The sequence below is a fragment of the Anopheles coustani genome, chromosome 2 (assembly GCF_943734705.1).
Source record: "Anopheles coustani chromosome 2, idAnoCousDA_361_x.2, whole genome shotgun sequence".
NCBI lineage: Eukaryota > Metazoa > Arthropoda > Insecta > Diptera > Culicidae > Anopheles > Anopheles coustani.
The window spans coordinates 12,927,660-12,951,709 of NC_071289.1; the positions used below are offsets into that span (position 1 = coordinate 12,927,660).

Genomic DNA, 24,050 nt, shown 5'->3' on the forward strand with positions numbered 1-24,050 from the left:
GTTTGGTATTTCGCCTGCAATTTCCGATCGATGCATATGGCGACTGCAGTCGCATGCACAGCATCGATGCGGCACTTTTGTAGTCTAGTTTTTACTCCTGTTGAATCTTCACGGTCGCTGCAAATCGCTTGTTGTTTTTTCCATCGAATTCTGCAACCTAAATTAAGGGATTTAAAAGAGCTCGATGATTCATGCCATACACTGGTTGGTGTGTAGAATCGCTTTCGGTAATTCGAGATGCTCGTGATCATTAACATAAACAGAAGAACTGACTATTTCATGCGAATCTTAACGTTTCTTTCCAAGCTGGAACTGTTTTGATACTGACGGTGTGAATCATGTCATCGATTTGAAACTCTGTTTTGAGATTTTTCTACAGTAAATGTAATTGCCGTTTTATCAGAAGTCGAATGACGTAAAGTTTAAAAGTCACTGTGATTCCCCTCGAGAAGTGTTCCGTTGGCAACGCTTAAATTAAATTTTTTCTCCTACTAAGAAAATTGTCGGTGGAGCTTGATAATTGCCCACTCTTCCATTTTTCTGCTCACATGATCGCGTTCAATAGATTCCAATCGGTTTCTGGGCGGTACACATTCTAACTTTAGCCCGTCTTTTAGTAAGAACAGAACCGGATGGATACACTAAGGAGGTGGAACAAGGCAAACATTCGATTTCACCCACAAAGCTCAATTTTTTTCCCAACCCCCAGACTGTCAGTCACACTGCATCGCAGCTCGAGGCGTCGGTCTGGTGAAATTGAGTTTCGTATGTTTCATTTCGTTTGAAGGTTACCTTGATTCGCAACCACACACTCATACACGCTGGTTGGTGCGTGATTTTTCTGATGATTTGTTTGGTCCACGCGGACGTCAGTGTGCGAGGGGTTGTTTTTTTTTCTTCCCTACCACCATTTTGCCGTTGTTGTGATAAATTAGCGTAGGCTGGCGACGACAATTTGGCGTGTAGATTAGCAGAAAACTTTCTCGCATCGACCGGGCGAGAAAAGCAACATAGAAAAATGATGCAATTGTTTGCTGTGGATGATTTCGAAATAGAAACACGTCTGTTATAGCGTGATGATAGGAACATGCCGTAGGAGTTGTTGTATTTGTATTTGGATGCATTCTAAAAACGTATTTTCCAAGCAAATAACCAACGATGTAAGCTGGTGTTTTCTTTGTTCAATGTTGCTTTAAATCAATGTTTGCAAAACGGCCTAAGAAAACTATAAATAACGCTTGTACATTGATTGATCCTGATGTTAAATTACAGAAACAGACGTTGCTTGAAGTTGTCCTCCAGAGTTTTTCAGCTTTATTTTCCGTTTACTACACGCCTTTTTAAATGTAACCAAAGGCACTTTGACTAGTTTGCCTCCTTTCCTTTTGTTCAACATCCTTCTGGCTGCCACAGAACCTCGTTGGCTTCTGCCCAAACACCACAACACGGCCAAGTAATGCCAACTCGAAGCCGGACAGCGGAAAATTAAGTTTGCATTCATTCTCTACCGCTTGCATAATCATTTGTTGTTTTTGTTTTCTCTTCCCTCCGGCTTGTGTTTTGGTGCCGTTCGGAAAATAACAGCCGGATCATCGGCGGGGAAAGCGAAACAATCCCGTTTTGCTACTAGAAGCACTTCTGTTCTCGCACATCTTAAAGGCGGACGTGTGGACCAATGGGGATGGAAAATATTGTGACAGTGGGGTGGGGGAAAAAGCACACTGACGACGGGATGGTGAAAGATATGAAAGTAGTGGCAGTTTTACGACCAAAACGTGTGTACCAAGGACTCGTCGTTACGGGGGTTTTTTTTCGTGCATTGAATAACGCGTCCACAATATGAAGCATGATGCTTTTCGGTGGTGGTTTATATCTCATACGGTGGGTCTTGGGGGAAAAACAGAAAACATCCATTTCGCTGACACCGTTTGTTTGTACGTGTGTTTGATGAACGGTTTAATTTTGCGAAGAGCGCGAAGTAAAATATTGTTCTATTCTGTGGAGCAACATGCGATCATGGAGCGGAGCTTCGGTGACATAACGTGTATTTTTTCGGCCTGGCTCAGCAAAGAAGTAGTGTGTGTCCCCTTCTTTGGTGTGCAACGTGGAAATGGACTATGCACGCCTGCTCAAGAAATGGACGCAGATGTAGTTGACATTTATTAACGGGATGCAAATTTTATGCAACAACCGCATTCTTTTCCGACTACCCCCTTTTTGTCCGTCCTCCTCTTCGACCGTTTCCTTTAATTGTATTCCTGATCATGTTTGTGCCCTTCCTCGTTAGCCATCGGGGGCCAGTAGGGAAGATGTAAGAAACCAATCATAGAGCGCAAGATGATGGTGCGAATCGGGGGGAAAAAAAACACCGGGTTTAAAGTGGGAAACTAAAGATTTAACCCCGGACGAACGGACAGTATTGCACCCGGAGGGAAGTTCGAACGACCCTTCCGCGCAAATGAAGGGAGCAAATTGTTATGATGGGTCTCTTTTTCTTCCTCGACGTGACTCGAAGGAAAAGAATGCAGTTCGCAGAACGAAGCCAACCAACTTGCAGCGAAGAACCGGTCTTTCTGTTTTCCGAATGGTGCGAACCAAGCGATTTTAACGACCGTAATGCAAATTAATGCAAAAAGCTTCCTGCGGAAGGTTGTTTTTCTCATTTTTCACACCTTTATACCCGTTGGGCGAACACACGCTGTGCAGCTTATATTAGCAGTACACTCTTGTGCCGCAGGTGTGGGTATGTGTGAGTTTTTAAACTGTTTGTAAATAATCTTCTTCATGTTATATTGCACATTACGATGGATTAAAATAAAATAATGGAATGAACATTATTTCTTGATACTTCAAAGAGTAAATAGAAGAGTTGCCAAAAGGAGCCTTTTTAGCCAAGTTTTTTAGAAGTTTGCAATTGTTAGTTATGATCAGAAAGTCTTGTGGAAGGTGTTTAACTTTAGATATATTTTTACCATTTGTGCCAAGGCCTTAATATTTAAAAACATTCCAAGAAAATCCTGTTTGGAACTGGTTTCTTTTTTCTTAAATAAATACTTTTGAATTTGTTGGTCTCGAATTTTACTTCACATTTAAATTGTTTACGAAAACCACCACCCTCCACCGTTTCGCTTTTCCCTACTTCCAGGTGGCTGGCGTATCAGCGACCACGGAGCGACTCACAGCTCCCCCCGCGCCTCAACAGGGCCCCTCGCCCCTTCAGCTCTTAGATGAGTCTCACATGTCAATTGCTGCGGCTGAAAATGCAGGGTAAGTTAGAAAACCTCAATTTACGATCCGCAAACGGTCTTTTGGGGAAACTCTTTTCCATCGCCCCACGATACAATGTTATTTCACGCGGGGTGGTCGCCTACACACACACACACACTTTAGGTCGCGAACCAATTGTGATTGCTTCCGGTAGATACCTACATGGGAACTACTGTATGCCTCTTGAATATCCGTTCTATCGATCAAACAAATCGGCCGCCGAAAGAGCGATGGGCATTTTGGTTCGACACCCATCGAAAGGTGGGGCATCGGAATGCAACATCATAAACTACCCCCAAACGGCGGGATGGAAAGAAGTGCATCAAGGTTTATCCCTCCACCTCCAAGGGGTTGGGAAAATACCCGGAGTTCCCGGCGAAACAGCAGTCCTTCAGTCCAGAATACAATGTGTTTGTGGTACGCATTCGCCTGGTGGAAATTGAACGACATGTTGCACACACTTCCCATCAGGATCAATTTATCCAATTCCGGCCCGCAATTCCGGGCGCCGTAGCAATGGAAGAGCAGAGTGTTTTGTGGCGCGGATTAGATCAACAAGAACGATTAGATTAATCCGTTTTGCTCGCGAGCAGCAGGCAAGGCCGGGATGGATATGAAATTATAGGCAGTTTGCATACGAGAGCTGCAGGTCCATTTTCACCATTTGCGCTTCCGTTGTTTGCGCCTCGAATCGATACGCCTGCTCCATTCTTTGCGTTTGCACGACGGGTTGATTGCAAATCGGTTTATGGATCCGGGCGTCAATACCCATCAAGTACGGTTGCTGCTTGCTAATGCTTTTCCTAGGATGCTTCCGGGGGTGTTCGATAGCCTGTGAAAAGTGCTGTCAGTGCAACACCCACCACCACCTCGACAGCTGAGGGTATCGATTCGAAGATGACGCCATCATGCGCATTTCCATTGCGTTTGTGCTGCAGAGTGGTGCAAATTGTATGTCTATATTATTCATGTTTCTCTTTGCCCCAACACTGCTCTGCTTGGGGCACATTATGTGAGTATTAATTTAATTCCGGTAGACAAGAGGAACGAGCTTTGTATTTGTCAACGAATTGGATACGATGTTCGATGTCGATTCGGTGTCATCCTGTTTCAAGATGGAAAGCCGTCGTTGCACGCCGGATTACGAGTGATCTGATCGAGGCGCAACAAAGAGACACCCAATTCCCCCCCTCCAGGGGCCCTCCAATCTTCCGTAAACAGTATTGAGTCACATGCAAACTATTTATCGAAGCAAATTTGTCGTTGCGCCATGGCCCCGGACAAACAACTGGGGGTGGGCGTTTGAGAACGGGTTCGCTAGACGGGGAGACACTTGCATCCCCGGTGTGCATCTTTTGCCGACTATTGAGTTTGCGAACACCGGTGGGTGACTCGTTGGTTGGACGAGGGTGGAAAAGGGTAAACACACACACACGCAACAAAACCCAGTTGTTGCGATCCATTGCGGTGATGTGTGTCGCTGTCCGTCAACCGAACAGCAACCAAACCAATCAACCCCGAAGGAGGAGGGGCCCCAGTGTGAACGATAATTGAGTTGAGGCAGGTCATCTTCAAACATAAATTGATTTGTTGGCATTTATTGTTAGCAAATACCCACACGGACCACGGACCGTTTTTGTGTGTGTATGTGCGCGCGCGCACGATGGGGTGTGGATGGTGGTTTCCTTCCTCTCCGTCCTCACCGTTTTTATAGTCCCGGCCTGGAAAATGGCGAGGTGTATTTTATTAGTTTTGCATACACATCGGAACGATACGATGGGTGTGTGTGCGCAGGCCGTGGTTTCGTACCTTTATGCTGCTGGTTTTACCGTCTTGCGTTTGAGCGACAGTTCATCTGTGCACCACTGTGTTAAACTGCTGGTGTACAATCCCGTTAGAGATACTTAAACGTTTTGCCTAGACGAAACATTAGATTGTGCTTCAAACGAAATAAAAAAACACTTCATTTTACGTCTTTTCAACGGCATTTTAAGCCAAATGTTGTTTAGTATTTTACTTGCCATATAAGCGGATCCATATAGGCGGATTAATTTGAAATTAAATTTTCAACAATTGTTTTTAAAAATCAATCCCGTTAGAGTAACTTAAACGTGTTACCTAGACGAAACGTAAGATTGACTACGAACGAAAAAGAAAACACTTCATTTTACGTCTTTTCAACAATATTTTAAGCTTAATGTCGTTTAGTTTTGTTTTACTTACTATTAATATGGATTTACAAATTTGAAATTAAACTTTCATCTAGTGCTTTCAAAAAGCTGATTGCATTTTTGTCTTTTCTTCTATCGATATATACTATATTCAAAATACTCTACGATTGCCACCGAAAGCGAATAGTATAATATTCCTTATTCAAGTTAAAAACAATGGTAAAATGTTTGACTTCCAACCATTTCGGTCGGCATTGCATTTTTAATATGCTAAATGTTTGTGGTACCTCTCAAAATTATACTAAATAACAGTTTTGAAAATGATATAACATATGTTCAAAAGATCCATTCTATCAAATCAAAACAATTTAATAATTAATTGGCGATGTCCCTGTGATTGGATAAGAATCTTCGTTAAAAAATATTTTGCATCATAAAATGCAACACCAGCTGCGAGTGCTTCAATTTTTCGTTCCTCAGTACATCCAGGATGTACCCTGGTGGCACCAAAATGTCCACATTGTTTGCGTAGATGGTTTGCGTCGGATGCGTTTGTTGCCGGGGAGGGCGTTGATGTGGTAAGGTGGTGGTTAAATAGACCGTGTGTTTCCCAGTGACGGCCCAAAAATTACCACGATGGCACCATCGGCCGAAATCGGTAGATCGAAAGGCCTCCCCACCAGCTGCTTCTGTTGATTCAAGTTGCCTTTAAAAAAAAAGCGGTGTGTTTTTCTTCCATCACTGGCTTACTTTGTCGCGTAGCACGAATGCCCTCCGGAGGAAGCGGTATTGCGCTGACGAAAGCAGCTTTTTATTCCATCGTGCGGTTTTGAGGAACACCGTCGACACGGCACTGCCCGCGTTTGCTTGGGTTAATTATAGTTTTATTAAGTTTGTTATCAGCTTTATTAGGTCTTAATCGTAAGCTGGATGAGAGTTCACATATGTTACAAGCGCACTGGATCGGTTTTGCAATCGACGGGTAATAATCGAATCTGTCGAGAGCTTATCTACAAGCTCTAGCACATCGAAGGCATGAAGGGAGCGTAAAAACAAGAAAATGCCAATCCGATTAAGCGCAATAATTTTCTTATGCTCTTTCTGAATCGCCAAGAAACACAAAACCGCGCATGGCTTCCGCCGGTGGTAACTCATAAACCCGTGGAAAGAGAGAAGCATAGAGCAAGCCTTCCCTGAGGTGCTGCCTAACGGTACCGGTCCCAGTGCGCTATTGGACAAATGAAGATGAAGCAAGAGCCGGCGAATGCCATCGTGTGTTCCAAGCAGAAGCAAGTGGTTTAACATTACCGTCGTTGGCACAAAACCAACCACATTCGCCATCGCGTTTCTTCTTCTGCGTCCCCCACCCAAAGACTGAAGACACCATAGCCCGGGTGTCGTCTCCGTTGGTTGTCCCGGAAATGGAGCCTATCTCCGTGCGCGATCGCGCGTTCGCTCTGGTGTTGGGTTTTATTGTTCGTTTATTTCCCTCCTCTTCGACACAGGCCGGGTTGTTTCATTTATTGGAGTTGCCTTTTCCTAGTCGAACGATGTTACAACTAACAGAACACGGGCATTTCTGTCCAGCGGACAGCGAATATATTATTTAAAGTTTTTCCTTTTGTTTTTTTGTTTCGATCGACACATTTATCTAGTCGGACGATCGTTCTGTGTCACAGAAGTGTAAATTAGAAGATTTTTCCGGTTCGTATCGGCCCCAAAGTTGAAAGGAAACGAGATGATCTCAGCTTGATATAACTTCGATAGATAGTAGATTTAAAAAATAGCTCAATCAAAGGTTTTCATTGGTAGAAGATGGTTTCTTGTTTTTTGTTTTTCTTTTGCTTTTGTCATGTCCAATTTAATACACTTGTCAATGCCATTCTTGCTCTTCCCCGTTTTCCAATTCCAATCTCTTTCCGGCACCATGCAGACGATTTGCTTTGGATGATCCTTCTGTCGCTTGCCTCTTTTTTTGTGGTGGCTCATTTCGCTTCAGGGCAACAGACCAAGGCGTTTGCCGTCGATTTAAAACGGCATGGAGGCTGAAGATGTAAATGTTTAATTACACGCAATCATGTCGGCAAGTCGATGTGTCGCCGTGGCTAGTGTCGCCTTCGGGCAGAACTTCTCGAACCGGCACGATCATCATCATCGCGCCATCATCATTGTCATAATCGCACACACGCCAGGAGACAAGGAGAAGCAAAAACAAATATCAAACGGCAAGCGAAGGAGTTGGTTGCTCGGTTTCGGTGTGCTTCTCAGGTTGGTGAGCGTAAGACACCCGTAATCCGTGCCCCGAAGTACCATTTTATTACGCACCGTGCTGACAACCGACCCGGGTGAGGGGGTAGTGGACAAGTGCAGCAATTATTTCGTCATTGGGCTTGATTAAACCGTAGACAGTTTCGCGCGACAAAGTTCATCGCAGATTAGTGCACGAGAAGAGCGACACGCAGCGTCGAAGTGACGATTGGTTCTGTGTCGGCCACTTACGTTGGACGTGCTGAGCTGCGGATGCATTATTTTTCCTGCTGCACACCGCTCGCTTGATGCGCTCGATGACATCTGTCACAATATTTGACGGCTTATTATAGATTCGTTGTCTTCTTGTCTTTCTGTCTTCATTTGTATTAACCTATGCTGTACGGTTTATTTTACATCAAGAACTATCATCTTAATACATTGTTGACGGATGCTTGTTACCAAAAACTCGCTGCTGTCAGTACGTCTCTCGTCAACAAAGTTCAGACGAATGAGATATCAACAAAGTGTTAAGAAGATTTTTGTCTCAGCTTTAACAACTTACCATTTCTATTAGTTTTGTTATTCTTGTATGACCTTTTGTATTTGTTTATCATTTCGTTGAATAAGTTCTCACACTTCAGATACAGGGTGAAGTTTAATGGTTCTGCAGAGTTTTTTTAATTTTGAGAACGTCTGTCGTTGGTATTATCTCAACAGTGAGATAAAGTATGTGCTGCAAGAGAGATGCATAACAGTTACGACACTTTCCACCCCGTTACCGTAGAATGTTTTGCGGCAAAGGTTAACATGTCCTCCAAGTGTCGAGATTACAAGGAAACGAAAGAAAAGCACACACCAGCCGAGAGAAAGGCCTCGCTTAGGACGGTTGGTTACATCAAGCCGAAAAGTGCTGCCCACGACCGAGTGTGGTGCACTCCGCAGGATGATGAAAGTAAAGTGAATCATAACCGACGTAAGCTGCCCACAAAAACACGTGCCCAGCGCGGCCAGAATGGAAAGGCGGCTTTCTTTTCCGGCCTCCGGCTGGGAAACGTTCTTTCCCGTACTTTCACAGCCGTCCGTGTGAGTGTGCGAGAATGTTTGTGTTTATGTGCACCTGAAGCGCGGGCGGGGAGGGGCAAAGGTATTATGGTTGTCAGTTTCCGTTTGAAGGCTTCGGGATGGATGGACAGCTTTTTCCATCAAGCAGTTATTGCCAGCTCATGGCTTTCCGCACCACCATGGGGGAGGAAAGGCAGAACTGGGGGCTGCCAAGGGGAAAAAAAGTTTTGGCAACCCGCGCGGCGACGCCCGGTGCTGATGGCGACTGCTGTCTTCGCCCGTTTGTTGCATGTTGGGGCGGTCCTGCTTGAGCTTAGATGACTGCTCCGACGAACGAAAGTTTCCTCCGTTTGGCGTCGGCTCGGGTTGTAGTCTGGAAACCACCCGGGGCGGGTTTTAGTGGATAGTGTTGGTGTGTATTGGTGCGCATCGTGTTGCTACGCAAGCACTTTTCGATGGCAGAATAACCGCCTGTGGCCTCCCTGTTTTGCTCTGGCAGAATGTTATGCAAACGCTGATGAAAATTGAAGCAAATTATGAGAAATGCTATTTGCTCAAATAACTGCCGCATGATAACTTTTTTTTGCACTGAAATAAGAAATGGGTTTTATTTTTAGGCCCTGGAATGGTAACGGTTTAATCAAATTGCGAATTTTCCTCCAGTCCTCTTAAAATGTTGTACTTAAAAAAATTACCCTATGGTCTTCCCCTCAAAACGCTCAGCCGTTACTCGTTGAAGTTTTTAACGATATGTTCGAAACCAAACACCTTCAACGTTTCGTTTTGAATTTGAACGAATGAAAACTGGTATCGATTACATGCAGCTTTTCGCGGATTTTCCTGCTACTTAGGGTAACAATTTAATTCAGGTTGAATTTCAATGTTGTTTTACAAACCCCCGCCAATCCCTCGCATAGAAAAAAAGAGAATAGCTCAGAATAGGGCAATGACAATGATAAAAGATGATGGTAACAGTCATGATCGTGTGCGTGACATTACAATAAAAGCATGACTGTTGACTAATGCAACGGATCGATGCAATTTTAACATTCCCCTCAACCTGAGGTACCGTAACCGCACATTTCTTCTGCTCTTACCGTTCCACCGCGTTGTCGAGGTCATCGGTCTGTGTGCTTAGTCTAAAGCAGCTTTCGGATATTGATTTTAGATGGCTGTACTTACCATTCAGCAGGGTTTTGGTTGCCCTTTACAGTTTTTAGGATAGGGGAAAAAAGTTATTGAATTTGTTTTATCGCTTCTCAAACTCTTTTGCAAAGATTCGTTGGTTACTCTTTCTTTTTTTTGTATTTTTCTGTTAAATAAATCAATTGCCAAATTTGGTTGCATATGCTTGCTTTTTAGTTCTATACAATTTGGTACCAGGCACATCTAATGTACATTAGCATGAATTTAACTTACTGCCGGTTGCCTTGTGTTGTTACTTTCTTTGCTACTAATTCTCACACCAAATCTGCCAGAGATTACCATTTTTCACTTTTTTTTTTTGTATGTCATGCATATCGCGAGTCCAACAACTCTCCTATCGTTCAAATCCGACATGCATTCTCCATGTTTGCCGCGCTTCAGTTCCTTTGGTCATTTGTTTCATTTCTTTCTTACTCCTCTTACCACTCCTATTTCTATCGCCTGTTTGAGAGCTTACGTTTTTTTCCTGTTTTTGTTTTTCATTTTTGTGATACCCTCTTGTCTTCGTGTTTTCGCGTTTTGTTATCGAAGCGGAAAACCCGTCGTGAGTGTTGAAGATGAAACATTTTGATTGAACAACTGGTGCGCTGCCGTGAAGCCCTGGCCAATGCTTGTCCAACGAATCCCTTCTTAGTTTTCAAAATTTGGAAAATTTAATAATAATGTTCTAGTTTAGTGCTGCATTGTACTGATGTTTTTTTCTAACTTGTGCTTGTTAACTTAAACTTTAAAGTATCTATTTGGGTCGAAACTTTCTAGCAATAATTTTGTTAAATTTTTACTTTGTTTATACGATCTATTCCAGTAACTGTTCAGTCCTTTTGCACCTTCCAAAAGCGAGCGGGATTGGGAGCTTACCTTAACATTTTCCGTCGCTATTCGCGCTCGGGGCTCGGCTGTTACCGTTTGCGAATCTCTTCGCGGTTTGTTTCATTTTACAGATTACTGTTATTTGCGTTTACCAGCTTGCCATCATCTTCGCTAATTGATCATGAGCTCTTGTATCTCGGTCCTTTTGTTTTGTTTTTTGTTTTACTTTTCAAAGCTTTCAGCGTTGCTTTTCGTTTTTCCTTTGTGTGCAAGCTTGGCAGAACCACTTAAGTGAAATCCATCCACACTCTCGAGCCGTGGCTGTGGGTTTTCTCGTCAGTCGAACGCCTTCAAAATTTGCTGCTTTATGTTTCTGCGCGAAACCGAACGTCTTGTGAAGGTGTGTTGACTGGGGGGGCTCCCTTCACTCCCACAGTAGTGTGCGATGGCCGCCGCCGCCACCGCGTCCAAACTGTCAAGATGTTTCGGAGTGAGCAACCACGAGAGCCTGGCTTTGCCTTTACGGTATTGACTTTTCGCCGTCGCTAATTATCAAATTATGATTAGCGCGTTTTTAATCGTGCACATACTTTTACTCCTCCAGAGCATTGCGCTTCGGAGGGAGTTCGTACAGAGGGCTTTCGCGGTAACTTTCACAGCACTACCCCTCCGGTCCCTTCCCCCACCCGGTGGCTGTTGATTTTAAACTGTGCAAACCACTTTCATCTGTTTGCCCAATAACTCATGCGAATACTACTCTCCTCCGACCTGCCCTGCGATAATCGATTGTCGCTGACGGAGAAATGTTGAGAGGCAGAAGGAAAAAAATCCCTTAGCAACACACGATGGGAGGATATCGCGCTGGCTTGATTATACTCCGGCTCCAGACCGGTAGGCTCCCTGGGGTGGAAAGTGCTGCTCATGTGCAGTAAAATTTACTCCTCTTCTGGAAACTCCCGGTTGTTGGAACGTTATAAAAAAGGAGGCACCTCAGCTGACCGTGCTGTTTCTAGGCAGGCAAGTTCCTCAGATCAGTTTCCACCTAATTTTCCCGTTTTCTCCTTGCTACCCATCTTCCTCAGTGTGCGTCGTGTGCGTGTGCGGATGACTGCGACGTGAACTGGGAAGAACTTTTCTCGAGCGCTTTCTCCGAGAAGAGCAGCGGAACGAGGTTTTCAGGAAGGCCTGATAGTTCCGTACGGCCTAAGGCTCGTGTAAATATACGCATCATTGGGTGGTGTCAATTATCGGTAATTAAAATTTATGCTCAACCTTTTTTTTTTACCTCTCGGCTTTTGGGAACGTGCGCGTAGAAGGCCCCGCATCTTAATTTACTGCTCGTGCGGTGTTAATGTGCGGCGGCAAATGCTTCATTTTAATTTGAAGTTTGCCTTCGACGTTCGCCAGGCTATAATTCTTCCGAACTATGCCCGACGAAGAAGGGTTGGTAAGATTTAGAGCGATGGTGAGCAGCACGGTTGTTTGAGAGTAGGACAATGTTCACAACTAATGCCGTAGTAGGGCGTGGCAGGTTTGGTTTAAAAATTGATTATTTCCTACTGTTGATTGCTTACAAATTTATTATCAATTGCCAACAATTTGGAGATCTTGTTTAAAGTCGCGCTTTGTGTTATATTTGTTTTTTTATATGTACAACTAATTTTTCAAACATTATTAATGTTTGATTTTAAGTTATATTGAAGAAACGCTACTTCTTTTATCGGTGCAATATATTCCTTCATCTTCGCCTTCTTGAGGAGTTTATTGAACGTGATTGTAACATAAAAAAATAACCTCGACGTGTCGCAAAGGATGGATGAATAGCAGATTGTATCCTAGGGTTTCCTGCATTGGGGTTTGCTACCGGGTGTGATTGAGTTTTCCCGCTGCTGCTGCAGTCTGTCTCTACAGGTATTGCGAACGAGCGTGATGAGAAAAATAAGGTGTAACGTGTGTGACGATGGATGCGAGAACGTCGCGTCGCCGCCAATCATGGGTGACAGTTTTGACGAGGTCTTCCCGGGGCAAATTGATTTTCCATTCTCCACCGGTGGCAAGTGTGCGTTTCTATGCGTTACGATGTTATGAGATTTTCGTTCACTTTTTTTATCGTTCAATCATAAATGCTTTCATTGAACATAGGGGGGAATATGTTCAAATCCATTGTGTCGAACCTTTTCTAGGTGTTGTTCAAAATATTATCTACAAAAGAATTGTGTGTAGCGTGTACTTTTGCGGTTATATGAGCAACACCTTCGTTTTCGTAGCGTGGTAAATCCTTTTGTAAGGTGCTAAAATGCCATTACTCCCTTATTTTGCTGCCATCATAAAACGAAACCTCCAAATCATCCCTATTGATTTTTGTGTCGTAGTCTGTCCTTATAAGAAACTCTTCAAAATCAGGAAAAACCTCAAACCGTACTTGATTTGCGTTAAGATCAAGCTATAAAACACAGCCATCAGTGGAGTATCGGAGAGAACAAGGAATTAACCACCACCTCGCACCAGTTCAGTAACGAACGTCTCAACCACAGCATCGCACGTTTAGGGTTTTTTGGAACCCCGAAAAATCTGTTTTCCAGCAATCAACTGAGCAACAGCCCGACCAGAAGACAACCCAACCTGCCCCTGCGACGAGACCGCTAGCGAGAGTGTGAAAGAGAGATGACGAATGAAACATGAGACGAAAATTGAAACGAATGACTGACTTTAACTAATTATAATTGTGTTTTATGATGTGGTACGCTGACATTTTTATGTGCTTTTAAACGCTTGCTCCGGCGCTGAAGCAGGAGCGATGTGTTTATTTCCCTACTTCGCGAAGCATCTGGCCCAGCTGGAGCATATCTCTTCTTGGGATTCCGTTGCGCGTGTGCGCGTGTGGACGCGTACGGTCCGTGAGAGTGGCTTAGTTCGAGACGTCAGTCGTCTTTTCGCCCATCATCATCATCATCATCATCAACGCCGGCCCAGCGCACCCCATGGGAAGGGCACGCAGGGCAACATACACATAGAGGCACACATACACGCGGCCAGAACCGTACCGCCCATGGCGCCGCTTTTTGTTTCCGGTGTGTTTTCTTTTCCTACTCCTGCTTCGCCACTGACGATGCCACTAGGCTTATCTTGTCAAACGAGAAGTTACGCATGAAGCTTCGGCCGGCCGCTTCTTCTGGATACCAGTCGTGCGCCGACTGTCCGGGGTCCGGTGGGTGGGTAGCTGGTTTTTCGGCGATGGGTAACATTTTCATTAAAGCGAAAATTATTAATGATTGAGACTGCTGCCGGTGTTGTACTGTTGTCGTGGGCATTTTATTCGCAAGGAACATAACGCCAAGTTGGTGTGCGAGAAACCACACAGCGTTTGGTTGTGTAAACCAGTAGCCCAAAGTTATGTGCAATCGGAGGTGTTGTAATTAGTGCTGTAATTTCATTATAATTAATGGATCTATGATGCTGATGCACAACTTCATTTATTAACAATTAATGAGGCACGTTTGATTGTATTTATTAAATAACATTCCCCAAAATATGCGATGAAAACATGCGCCAAAACAATAAACACTGGTTTTTGGTAAGATGTTTAAGATTAATTATTGTTTACTGACGCCTACCACAACATAAAACTGAAAAATGAAATCTTACTCTTTTTTGGTTTTACAGTTTCTTTTGAAAAAAAAAGCTGAATAGATCAAATGAAATATACCCACCGAATGTCAAACCCCGCTCTAACGTTATCATCGAAGCGGAAACTATGCCAGTCTCGCACTTCTTCTCCTTCATCATCAGAAGTCGCTCTCTGGTTGACCACGAACCTTATCGGTTTTTGAGTTTAAGATAAGGAATAGCTAATCTCTTCAACGTTGTGCACCGCACATTCAAATCGTGCATGCCTGAGGAGGCCTGAATGATGATTGCATAGAACTTTTTTTCTTCGAGAGAAAACTGTTTCATTTTCCATTCCGGGGTTTTTGTCACTGACTGCATCTGGAGTTATTATGTTGACTAATTTGGACCGATCGTGACTCGAATCGGACCTTATGTAATGGATGACCACACTATCAATCACTATTCATTATCACTAATGTTCTACGTAAATAAGATATGCTAAAGGAAACATCGATCGTTCTCTCACTAGCATCGAATAGATACATCATTAGGGAAAGCGAAAATAATCATCTAAGAAATCTACGATCTGTACGATGGACAGGTCATGCCAAAAAAGACTGCTACGAAAATGTACATCACGTGAACCACGACGGGCTTACGGTTTGACCACCCAGCGATGCTAGGTATTTATGGGTGTAAAATGGTGTGCGCGGATACCCCCTTTCTGACATTGAACATATGCGCGCGCAATCCCGCGCTGGTGTGTGGTTTATTTTGCATATCTCTCTCGCGGAGAGCAGAGCTGAGAACATCTCGACCAACATACGCGCAATCGCAATCTGTTTTCGCAACAATCGGCGCAACCCTCTCATCGGCTTTTCATTGTGGTTTATTGTTAAACCTGTTGTGTTTCAATGTTGCCAGTTTATGTCAACACGATTTGCGGTTGTGATCTTTTTCCTAAAGTCCTTTAGCAATGTATTATTTGTATATTTGTTGGTGCCAGTTGAAAACAAGATCGTATGTTTGTGTTATTTCTTTTTTTTTACATCTTTAATAAGGGTTTTTGCGGATTCACTTGTTTTTCTATGTATTTTACTAGCAAACATTAAGCTTTTTCGATACTAAAAAAGTACTCATATTTATTATATTTTTATCTATTTTAAATATAAAAATATTGAAATACATAAATTTTCAACATAGTTGGAGTTTGCTTTGTTTTATTAGATTTCACGGGCGAAAAGCATAACAATTCGTAAAATTCAACCTCCCCTGCTGTATTATGCGCCGTGCACCGTTTAGTCGCAGTTCGCAAAAGTTTGCTTTGGAGGGACACCAAAGCAAACTTAAGCTGCATCGTGCACTTCCCCTCCTTTAACATTCTCTTCCTCCGCAACGATCTCGGCGATCTCACTGGCAGCGTGTGTGTGTATGGTATGCTGTACGAACCAGCATCAGCCAGCATCACCACGACCAACAGCCGTGCGAACCCTGGATCCGATTCGAGTGATTGGTTAATCAGGTCAATGTTGTAACATTGAACGAAAACGAAATTTATGTACGCGCGCCCGTTGCCGTCTGTCGCTTCGTGCCCATCGCAACACGAACTCACGCTGTCCCACTCGATTTCTATACACCTTTCTGTTTTCGTGATCATCTCAACTGTATCAAACCAACTCGATTCTTTCGTTGTTTGGACGAAAAAGGCTGTAATTGAAACAAAAAGGTGCAACAAATCACATTATTTTGACGCTTTTTTAATGGCTCAAAATGCTTTTTGTTTAGGTGTTATAAGCAATTAATTTTCATACTTTACTCTCCAGGTTTCTTATGCAGATTTCATAGAACCTTTATATTAAAATTGTAGGTAATGATCACTCAGTTATGTTAGGATGAATATAAGAATTATTTTATCAATTTCTTACATCGAAATGTATAATTGATTTGTTTCAAAATCTTGTTCAGAATTTGTTACATTTTTTAAAATTTATTCTATTACTACCAGTCGAGGAGAAAACAAGAAACGAAACATTTCTAGATAAGCGTCTATCGCAGTTCCAACGTTGTTCAGTTTCTATGCCTCGCGTACACGCCAAGGCGGTTAGGTTTGATTTAAAGCTCATCTAGTAGCACCCTGCTTCGTAAAATTATCGCCATTTATTTGGTTTTGTTTTACTACAACTTCCCGCACTGGGCATCACATCAATTAAAGCGAGACGATAGCCTGCGGGGGGAGTGGTGAGATTGGGAGTGATACATGGATGACTGATTTTAGATGACCATTAATTACTTTCAAACCGAACGACCTATTGATTTACGACCAACGTGTTAAGTGTGTGTTATGTTTTATGTTGACTGCTGCACCGCCGCCCGCATCGGTTCGTGTCGTAGAGATTGCATCGCTCCGAAGAGCAAGCGCCCGAGGGAGGTGAAAATGCATTCGGTCAACTTCGGTGGCTGGGGTCTAGCCAGTTTTATTTGCAACTTTATCACCTCCGTTTGACGGTGGAGTTTTGTCCGACAAGGCGATTTATTATTGTGTGCCGATGTTTGCTGACGATGATTTAAGTTAAACTCACGCAGCCCGACTGACCTGCGCCTCCCTAATGCGATGGGCGACTGATTTACTGCGCTTATCATGTTTGTTTTGTTGTGTAAGCAACAATAATGAACCCATAGGATCGACGGAACGGTTCCAAATTAGCTCTTCTTCTCGGGTTTGCGTGGAGAGGAGGGGATATATTTTGAAAGCAAACCACGTGGAAAAAGGTATTTTTCGCACCGCAAGAAAAATCACACCTCGGCCAAAGGGATCCCACCTGGGAGGTGGAATAAATTACTCGGCCCGTGATTGCAACACGATCTCCCTCCACACGGTAACTTTGGCTGGCCATCGACGCTTTCCTTGCACAAAATGTATCCTAACGAAACACCACACACACAGTGGCAATTTTACAATTAATTAGAAAGGATACCGAAGGGTCCGGTGGGTACCGCACGAGAAGGTTACATTGTGCCCTTTTTCATCCGGGGCACCATTAGACATAAATAATTGTGCCCACAGTTTATTACACTTTTAGTCTTTATGTGACAGTTAACTTCACTCCTATTGGACAGCGTTAACTGTAATGTTTTGCTGCTTTATTGCTATTGGGTTTTCGTCGCCACGGGGGGGGGTTGAGATCCGGTCGGTTTTCTCTAACGACCGACCGATAAATGGATTGTTTTCTAATTTTGGACAGCCCCCAGCTTTGGGAAGCGGTTGTCGTAGGTGGTTGTTAGCTGTTGATATTAATTGTCATATTAAGGAAACATGCACTCTAGACTAAGCGGTACAGGTCGTTGGAAATGGAACCATTTATTACTCATCATCTGCTAGAAAGTAGGAAAAACAAATAACAATTTCCATTCCTAGAACGAGCAATGAGTCGCTCTCTTAGAACAACGGCCTAGAAGGATACCAAACACTTACAAGAACGAAATTAAAGTGCACCTACGATGGAAAACCTAAGCTTTGCTTCGTGTGTTTTTTTCCCATGGACACACAACTTCGAAGAACTAGTCGCGGTATGTTTTGCTTTCGTTATGTCGAAGAAATGCTGAGTTTACAAAACAGTTTCATTGATGGTCAATGGTGGACGTACAACGTAAAGCGGTTTTATATGAGCCGTTAACGCTGTGTAACAAAGAGATAACAGGTCAACATGATTGAAGCTCTAAATTATATTCCTGAAACTATCATACTTTAGTGGTTTTTCCCATTGTCTGTACAATAAACAGTAACTTAATGTTACTTGTTACTTGTTATAATGTATCGTTATGTTCTCTCGAAGATTGTTGGACGGTTAACATTATTGAAACTTTAAATTATATTCTTGAATCTATCATATTTTACTTCTTTTTCCCATTGTCTGAACAATAAACAATAACTTAATGTTACTTATTATAATGTAGCGTTATGTTCATTCAAAGATGGTTGAACTGTTAATACTACTTTAATCATATAATATTCTTATTACAAATTGCCAAGCGTGGGAATTCAAATGTTGGACATGATTCTTCTATTAAAGATCCATGCTACCAGTTCCTTCAGCCCAAGACCGCTATTCCGATTTTAAATAATTTGACGCTCGCCAACATCATGCTGAGCTTTGCCACGTGGTCTATGCTATCTTCCATTCGTGGTTGATTTGATGTGCTGCACTGCACACTATTTGGTTCCGTTTGCCGAGCCGGATTATCGAAGATTGATACCCGGAGGTGTTCGGTGCGTCCGGCGGCGTTCTTCCACGTCGACCGAAGTCCATTCGATCGCGCCTCAAACACCCAACAATGATGGCCGGGCCTGGGTGATGGTGCTGGCGCCTAAAGCCAATGCTGTTCGATCGATAAGGAAAAAACATTGAATCGCGTGAGAATAGGAGAGTTAGCGAAGGGAGGAACGAGATAGAGAGTGTGCGCTGTACTTTGTGGCAGCCCAGTGTCGAATCGAAACAATCGATAGAGACCTGTTCGAGGAGGAGAAGATGGAAGGCAAGCGCTTACTGACTCTCGGGGCCGGCCGAAAAGCACAACATTATGTTCTCTTCCGAGCGTCTCTAATTGCTGCGGATGATTTGCACTTTCTGTTGCCAGCATTATTGCCGCTGACCACCACCACCACCACCACTACCATCGCCAGCACCACCACAGTCAGCACCGGCCGCCATTAGTTTCTGCAATCATCGCGCACCATCGCGCGCGGCCGTTGAGTTGTTAGAAAAGCAGCATAACGGCAGTGTCCAGAGTCCGGGGACTCCGGGAGAGGGTAGGGTGTGCGCGAGCGAAACAGCCTGCCAGGCCGCGAGCCGGTAACTGTGATTTTGTGCCAAGGTGGAAGGTAGCGATAGGAAAACCATTTGTTCGATTCTGTTCGACGGGTTCCGATTGTTTCCGACGAGTGGTGATTTTGAAGAACGGAATGTTCAATTTCGGTTTGCGCGCCGTCAAGAAGCAAACGCCGAGGAACTGTGGATGCCTTCCCGTCTTGCGGCCGGTTCATCGCACACACCTTCACTCTAGCTGCCTGTGGATCTCGTAGGCAGTTCGTTTTTTTTTTTATCTTTGAAAAGCTGATGATTATTTTTAATATTAGACACACCTCAGATATCGGTAGCTATATCTCGCCTTATCATTTTTATTTGAAACATTCTTTTTCAAAATCAGTTTTTAAAATTTATTTCTCACTTATTTGAAGAAATAATTTAGACCTTTACAATTTTCAATCTCTTTATTCGTATTTGATTTTGTTTTTAATATTTGTTATTGTTAAATAACTGCGTACTCTAGATGGAATATATAGCCAAAATTTTGATATTTGCTTCATCGTCTTTCGGAAACAATCTATTGCGTATCTTGTTCAATAAGGCACGATCTGCTGAACATGAAATTGTACTTGTCTGAAACAGTTGAAGGTTTCGATGTTCTATTTTACATTTCCTTCGAAACAAACCATTTACGAATTTCCGGTTTGGCCATGATGCCCGCTATAGAACTTTCTTTAAATTTTGTTATATTATTTTAAACGAAGCTTCTTCAAATGGAAAATCGTCCCGGTAGCGTGTCATTTTCTTTTATTACGGTGTTTAATTTAGTTTGATACACTTTGACCATGATCCTTGAAACAACTATCGGAAACACTTTTTTGGTAGGATGCGAGAGCCCCACGGTGACACACCGTACAATCCAAAACCCCCTCCCCGTGACCATGCAACAACTGTAAAAGTAATCAATTTTAACAGCTATTACGTGTACGGCACCAACCCTCGCAACCCTCTCACGCCCGGTTTCGCTCGGCAGTAGTCTTTGTTGTCTAAACCACGCCAACAGGTTGGTACGAAACCGATCTAAACCGGGGTAAAATGGATGAAACGGGACTTAATGTGCGGGTGTGACGGGGGAGGAGTGAAACACGCTTACATACCAGCACGGCAAGGAGGAACTTTTTTCCATAATTTTGCTTTAATCCTTGAAAGTTTCCGAGCTGGGGACCGAAATTCCTCCCGGGTCCGGGACGACGATGACTGGTCGAAAAGGGGAAGGGCGTGTAGCAAAGGAAAAGGGAATGAAAACATAGTTTTTCCGGCGACGACCGAAGACACCCTACTGTCAGCCGAGCAGTCGGTTAGTTGGTTGGTGGTTCGGTTGCTCCGGGAGTCAGACAGAAGTGAGCAACAAAGCGAACATGCAACAAGGCGTCCAAACGCTGCCGCGCGCACCCATATAATTTCCCGACCGGGTGAAGGCTGTGCAAGGAGAGAGTGGTCGTGTGAAAATGCGGCGGAACGCGCGCCGTCGGGGGAAAATTAAAAATCGATAAGGAACAACCCCCTGATGATGGTGGGGAACAAACGCCTTCTTTTTCGGGTGTTAATATATTTATGCTTCCAACCGCTTTGTGGAAGTACCAAGCTGGGTGCAGCGAAATTGTTTAAGTGAATGTGAACATAACTTAAATTAAACGAGTCCTTCGGTGTAAAACTCGTGTGCCTGGGAAAATAAATCAGCCCCTTTTGCAGTACGCCCGAAAACCCACTACGCTCTACAAGGATTTTCACTTACCGGCGGAGCGCGGTGCAGACACCGAGTCTGCACCATGCCGGGGAAAACTTTTTTCGACATGAAAATGCATGCAAGACACAACAGAAAAATAAAAAAGGAAAAGCGCAGTGCAAATGTACCTTCACTTCGTGGCCTGACGGTTGAACAGGTCGAAGGAGGCCTGAGGAAGGTGAGATTGAAGGAAGCTTTGGAGCTGGAGCACTGTGTCGGTTGTTCGATGTCGATATGAAGAGCTCCATTCAATGCGGGGAAGGGAAGGGCACGGTAGTGAAAGAAAGAAAATAATGAAACACTCCCCAACGATGGGAAAGGTCATGTTTCGATGTTGTCGATATCTGTTGGCGTTTCATGTTTTTCCTCCGTTTTGTAAATACATATATACATTGCACTGCACCACATCTGCTTGGCCGTCTGCTGCGTGTTGGTGAAGTTTTTCCTTGTTCCGCTGGTCCGTGTCGAGCCATGTTCGACTGGAAAATTATTATGAAGTAGCATAGCTTTGGTTGGTTATGGATGGGAATACCTTCATGTGCCCCAGAGAGAGAAAGAACCGAAGGATTGCGGTGTATTTGTTCGAATGAGCATGTTTCATCTGTTTTGTTGCAATGAAATATGTAACCACACCTACCAATGCACCACGTAGTAAGATAAATTAGAACCAATCAGGCTAGATGCTGAAAATGACATAATGTCCCCAGCTCAGGCAAAACTTTGGGACGGGTGTGAGGTCGGTATCGAAAGCCACCGTCTAGACGAGCGTGGAAAAAATATCGAACGGTCGTTCGTTCTGCGCTTCGTCGATCCTTTTCGGCTACCATTTTGCGATGCCGACGCTCACCGATGAGAGAGTTTTCCCGATTGTCGCACAACTTGCTCCTCATATTGTCCGAGGGCATGACCATTAGAATTAAGGGATGAATCAAACAGTTTTTGTGGATTTTTTTCACGAATCAGAAAACAACTCGAACCACTCTTTTTTAACTTTAAAACCTCAGTCAACATTGATTACGTTTCGTTATTTTCTTCTCTATAGAAATGACTTTATCTTTCAAATTTATTTTGAATGGTTAGAAACATTGTTATAAACTTATGGAACAAGTGTTTCGGTGTTTAGCTTTACTTTATGAATATAATTGTTAAGAAACATTATCTGCATCGAACGGAAATCCCATGAGTTCCATTTTCAAACCCGGAGATCCGGCAAACGCTGAACAGAGCGGAAAGGAACCCACCTAAAGCTCGCCCCTTTCTCGATGGTAAAAGCGTCGCCGAATGCGAACGCATGAGTGTCCCGAACAGAGCAACCTCTGCCTCCTTATGGATTGCGGATCATGGGTGTCATGTACCCCGCCCTCTGCTGCCCACCACCACCACCACCACCACCGTAACCTTCAATCGGCCGTCATTTTCCCGACACTTGACTCTACCGACGCCGAACGCAACCGCGAGCGTGAGCGTTTTAGTTTTGTTATTGTTGATGTTTGCAGTTGATGGCTGCAAGTAAAACAAATATCATATGGCAAACGACGACGCGGATGCGACGGTGTGATATGAGGAGGTGGAGGGAGGGTTGAAAGGAGGGTTGAATGTTGGGAGAGTGGAAAAATGACGGGTTGTCCCGTGGTGTTACGGTGTGTCCGGTGCAGACACCATAACACAGACAGTCGATCTGACGCGTTGTGCGCACACACTCCCACTTCAAACCGAGCGCGAACTTGCAGTATCCCTCCCACCCCCTTGAGTGATATCAACCCTTGCGTCTTGGTCGGGCTTTTACTTGCCCGTTCGTCCTTCGACAATCTTGGTGACTGTTGTCTGCTTGAAGCGGTGGGAGCTGAAGTTCCTTTCTTCCAGCACTCCATATTTTGTGACGTCACCGTTTCGATTCTTCGTAGATACTCAGTAGAACAATTTGTCTCTTTTGTCATTAAGTTATAAGTCTCCTTTTTTATCAACTTTCAATACGATTAATAATTTGTTTCCAGTTAATTATTACACTGGACTTCTATTTGTTGAAGTTATTGATCAACCAATCTTTTCTTATCATACTAATAAGATATATTTTCTTTTTCGTTTTAGGTATGTACACCATACATCATATTTCTATAATGTGTGTTTAGAACACTTCTATGTAAGTAGAACATAATTTTATTTCAAAATAAAGGCACAAAGTTCCAATTGATTGTGTTAAATAACAGTTTTGATTCGTTTCTGCTAAAGTTAGATTGTCTGCAAAATGAAAGGACGATAGTGTGTTGCATTGTCACGGCGATTTTCTTTGCCAGTTTTTTTTTTCAAACCTCGAAGGCAACAAGCTTATCCAGTCTGCGCTCCGAACGAGAATGTATATTACGGATGAATGCAGATTCATCATTTGCCTTTCATTATGCAAATGGCGCATGTGAAAAGCAAGCGGTTTGCTTCCCAAGATGATTTGCAGCATTACCATCCTCGTTGCTGCTCGGAAGGGAAATGACCTTTAATGACAAGAATATTTTAAATTGTTTAATCATTAAAGTGACTCTTCCAAAGCCAATACACTTTCTGTTTGTTGAGGAAAAATAAAATTATGCAAAAGCATCCTGCTCGAAGATAAATGAAAAACTAAAACAGGAAAAAGTTTTCCATTCGCCCTCGCTTTGGCAGCCTACGTTGTGGGTGAAGTTTCGACATTGTTCGTCGCATTTTGTCTCCAACAAACGCGTGAACGGTGCTTAAAAATAAATTCCAAACTCAGTGTTTGCAGCACGGGACAGGCCCCGGGGGGCAAGGGTGGCTGGGTGGGAGGATGCAGCCATCTGACGCGCTCGAATGTGTGTACCTCGTTGTCGTGTCGAAAAATCGACCAAAAGCGTTACCGTTGCCGACGTTGGCGTAGGTCATGATCAGGCTCCACACCATCGGCGTGGGGATCAATAAATACCAACAACCTTCCCGACGAAGTAGAGAGGAGGGCTATAGCAATGGGCAGGATGCTTTCCTGCACATATTTCGCTCTCCCTTACGCACAAACAATTCTCTCGCACCAAACAATCGCTCCCCAAACAGCATCATCGGGGTTGGTTTTCTGATTGT

The 24,050-nt window shown here is 43.6% G+C and overlaps 1 protein-coding gene across 1 annotated transcript in view; it reads left to right on the forward strand.

Moving 5' to 3' along the window:
* The window catches only part of LOC131266224 (neurogenic protein mastermind), a 126,379-nt gene that overhangs the window by 46,001 nt on the left and 56,328 nt on the right, over nt 1-24,050 (forward strand). Inside the window, exon 2 of the mRNA XM_058268636.1 lies at nt 3,146-3,267. Coding sequence (XP_058124619.1) covers nt 3,239-3,267 — 29 coding nt within the window. The 5' untranslated portion in view covers nt 3,146-3,238. The remainder of the gene's footprint in view (nt 1-3,145; nt 3,268-24,050) is intronic.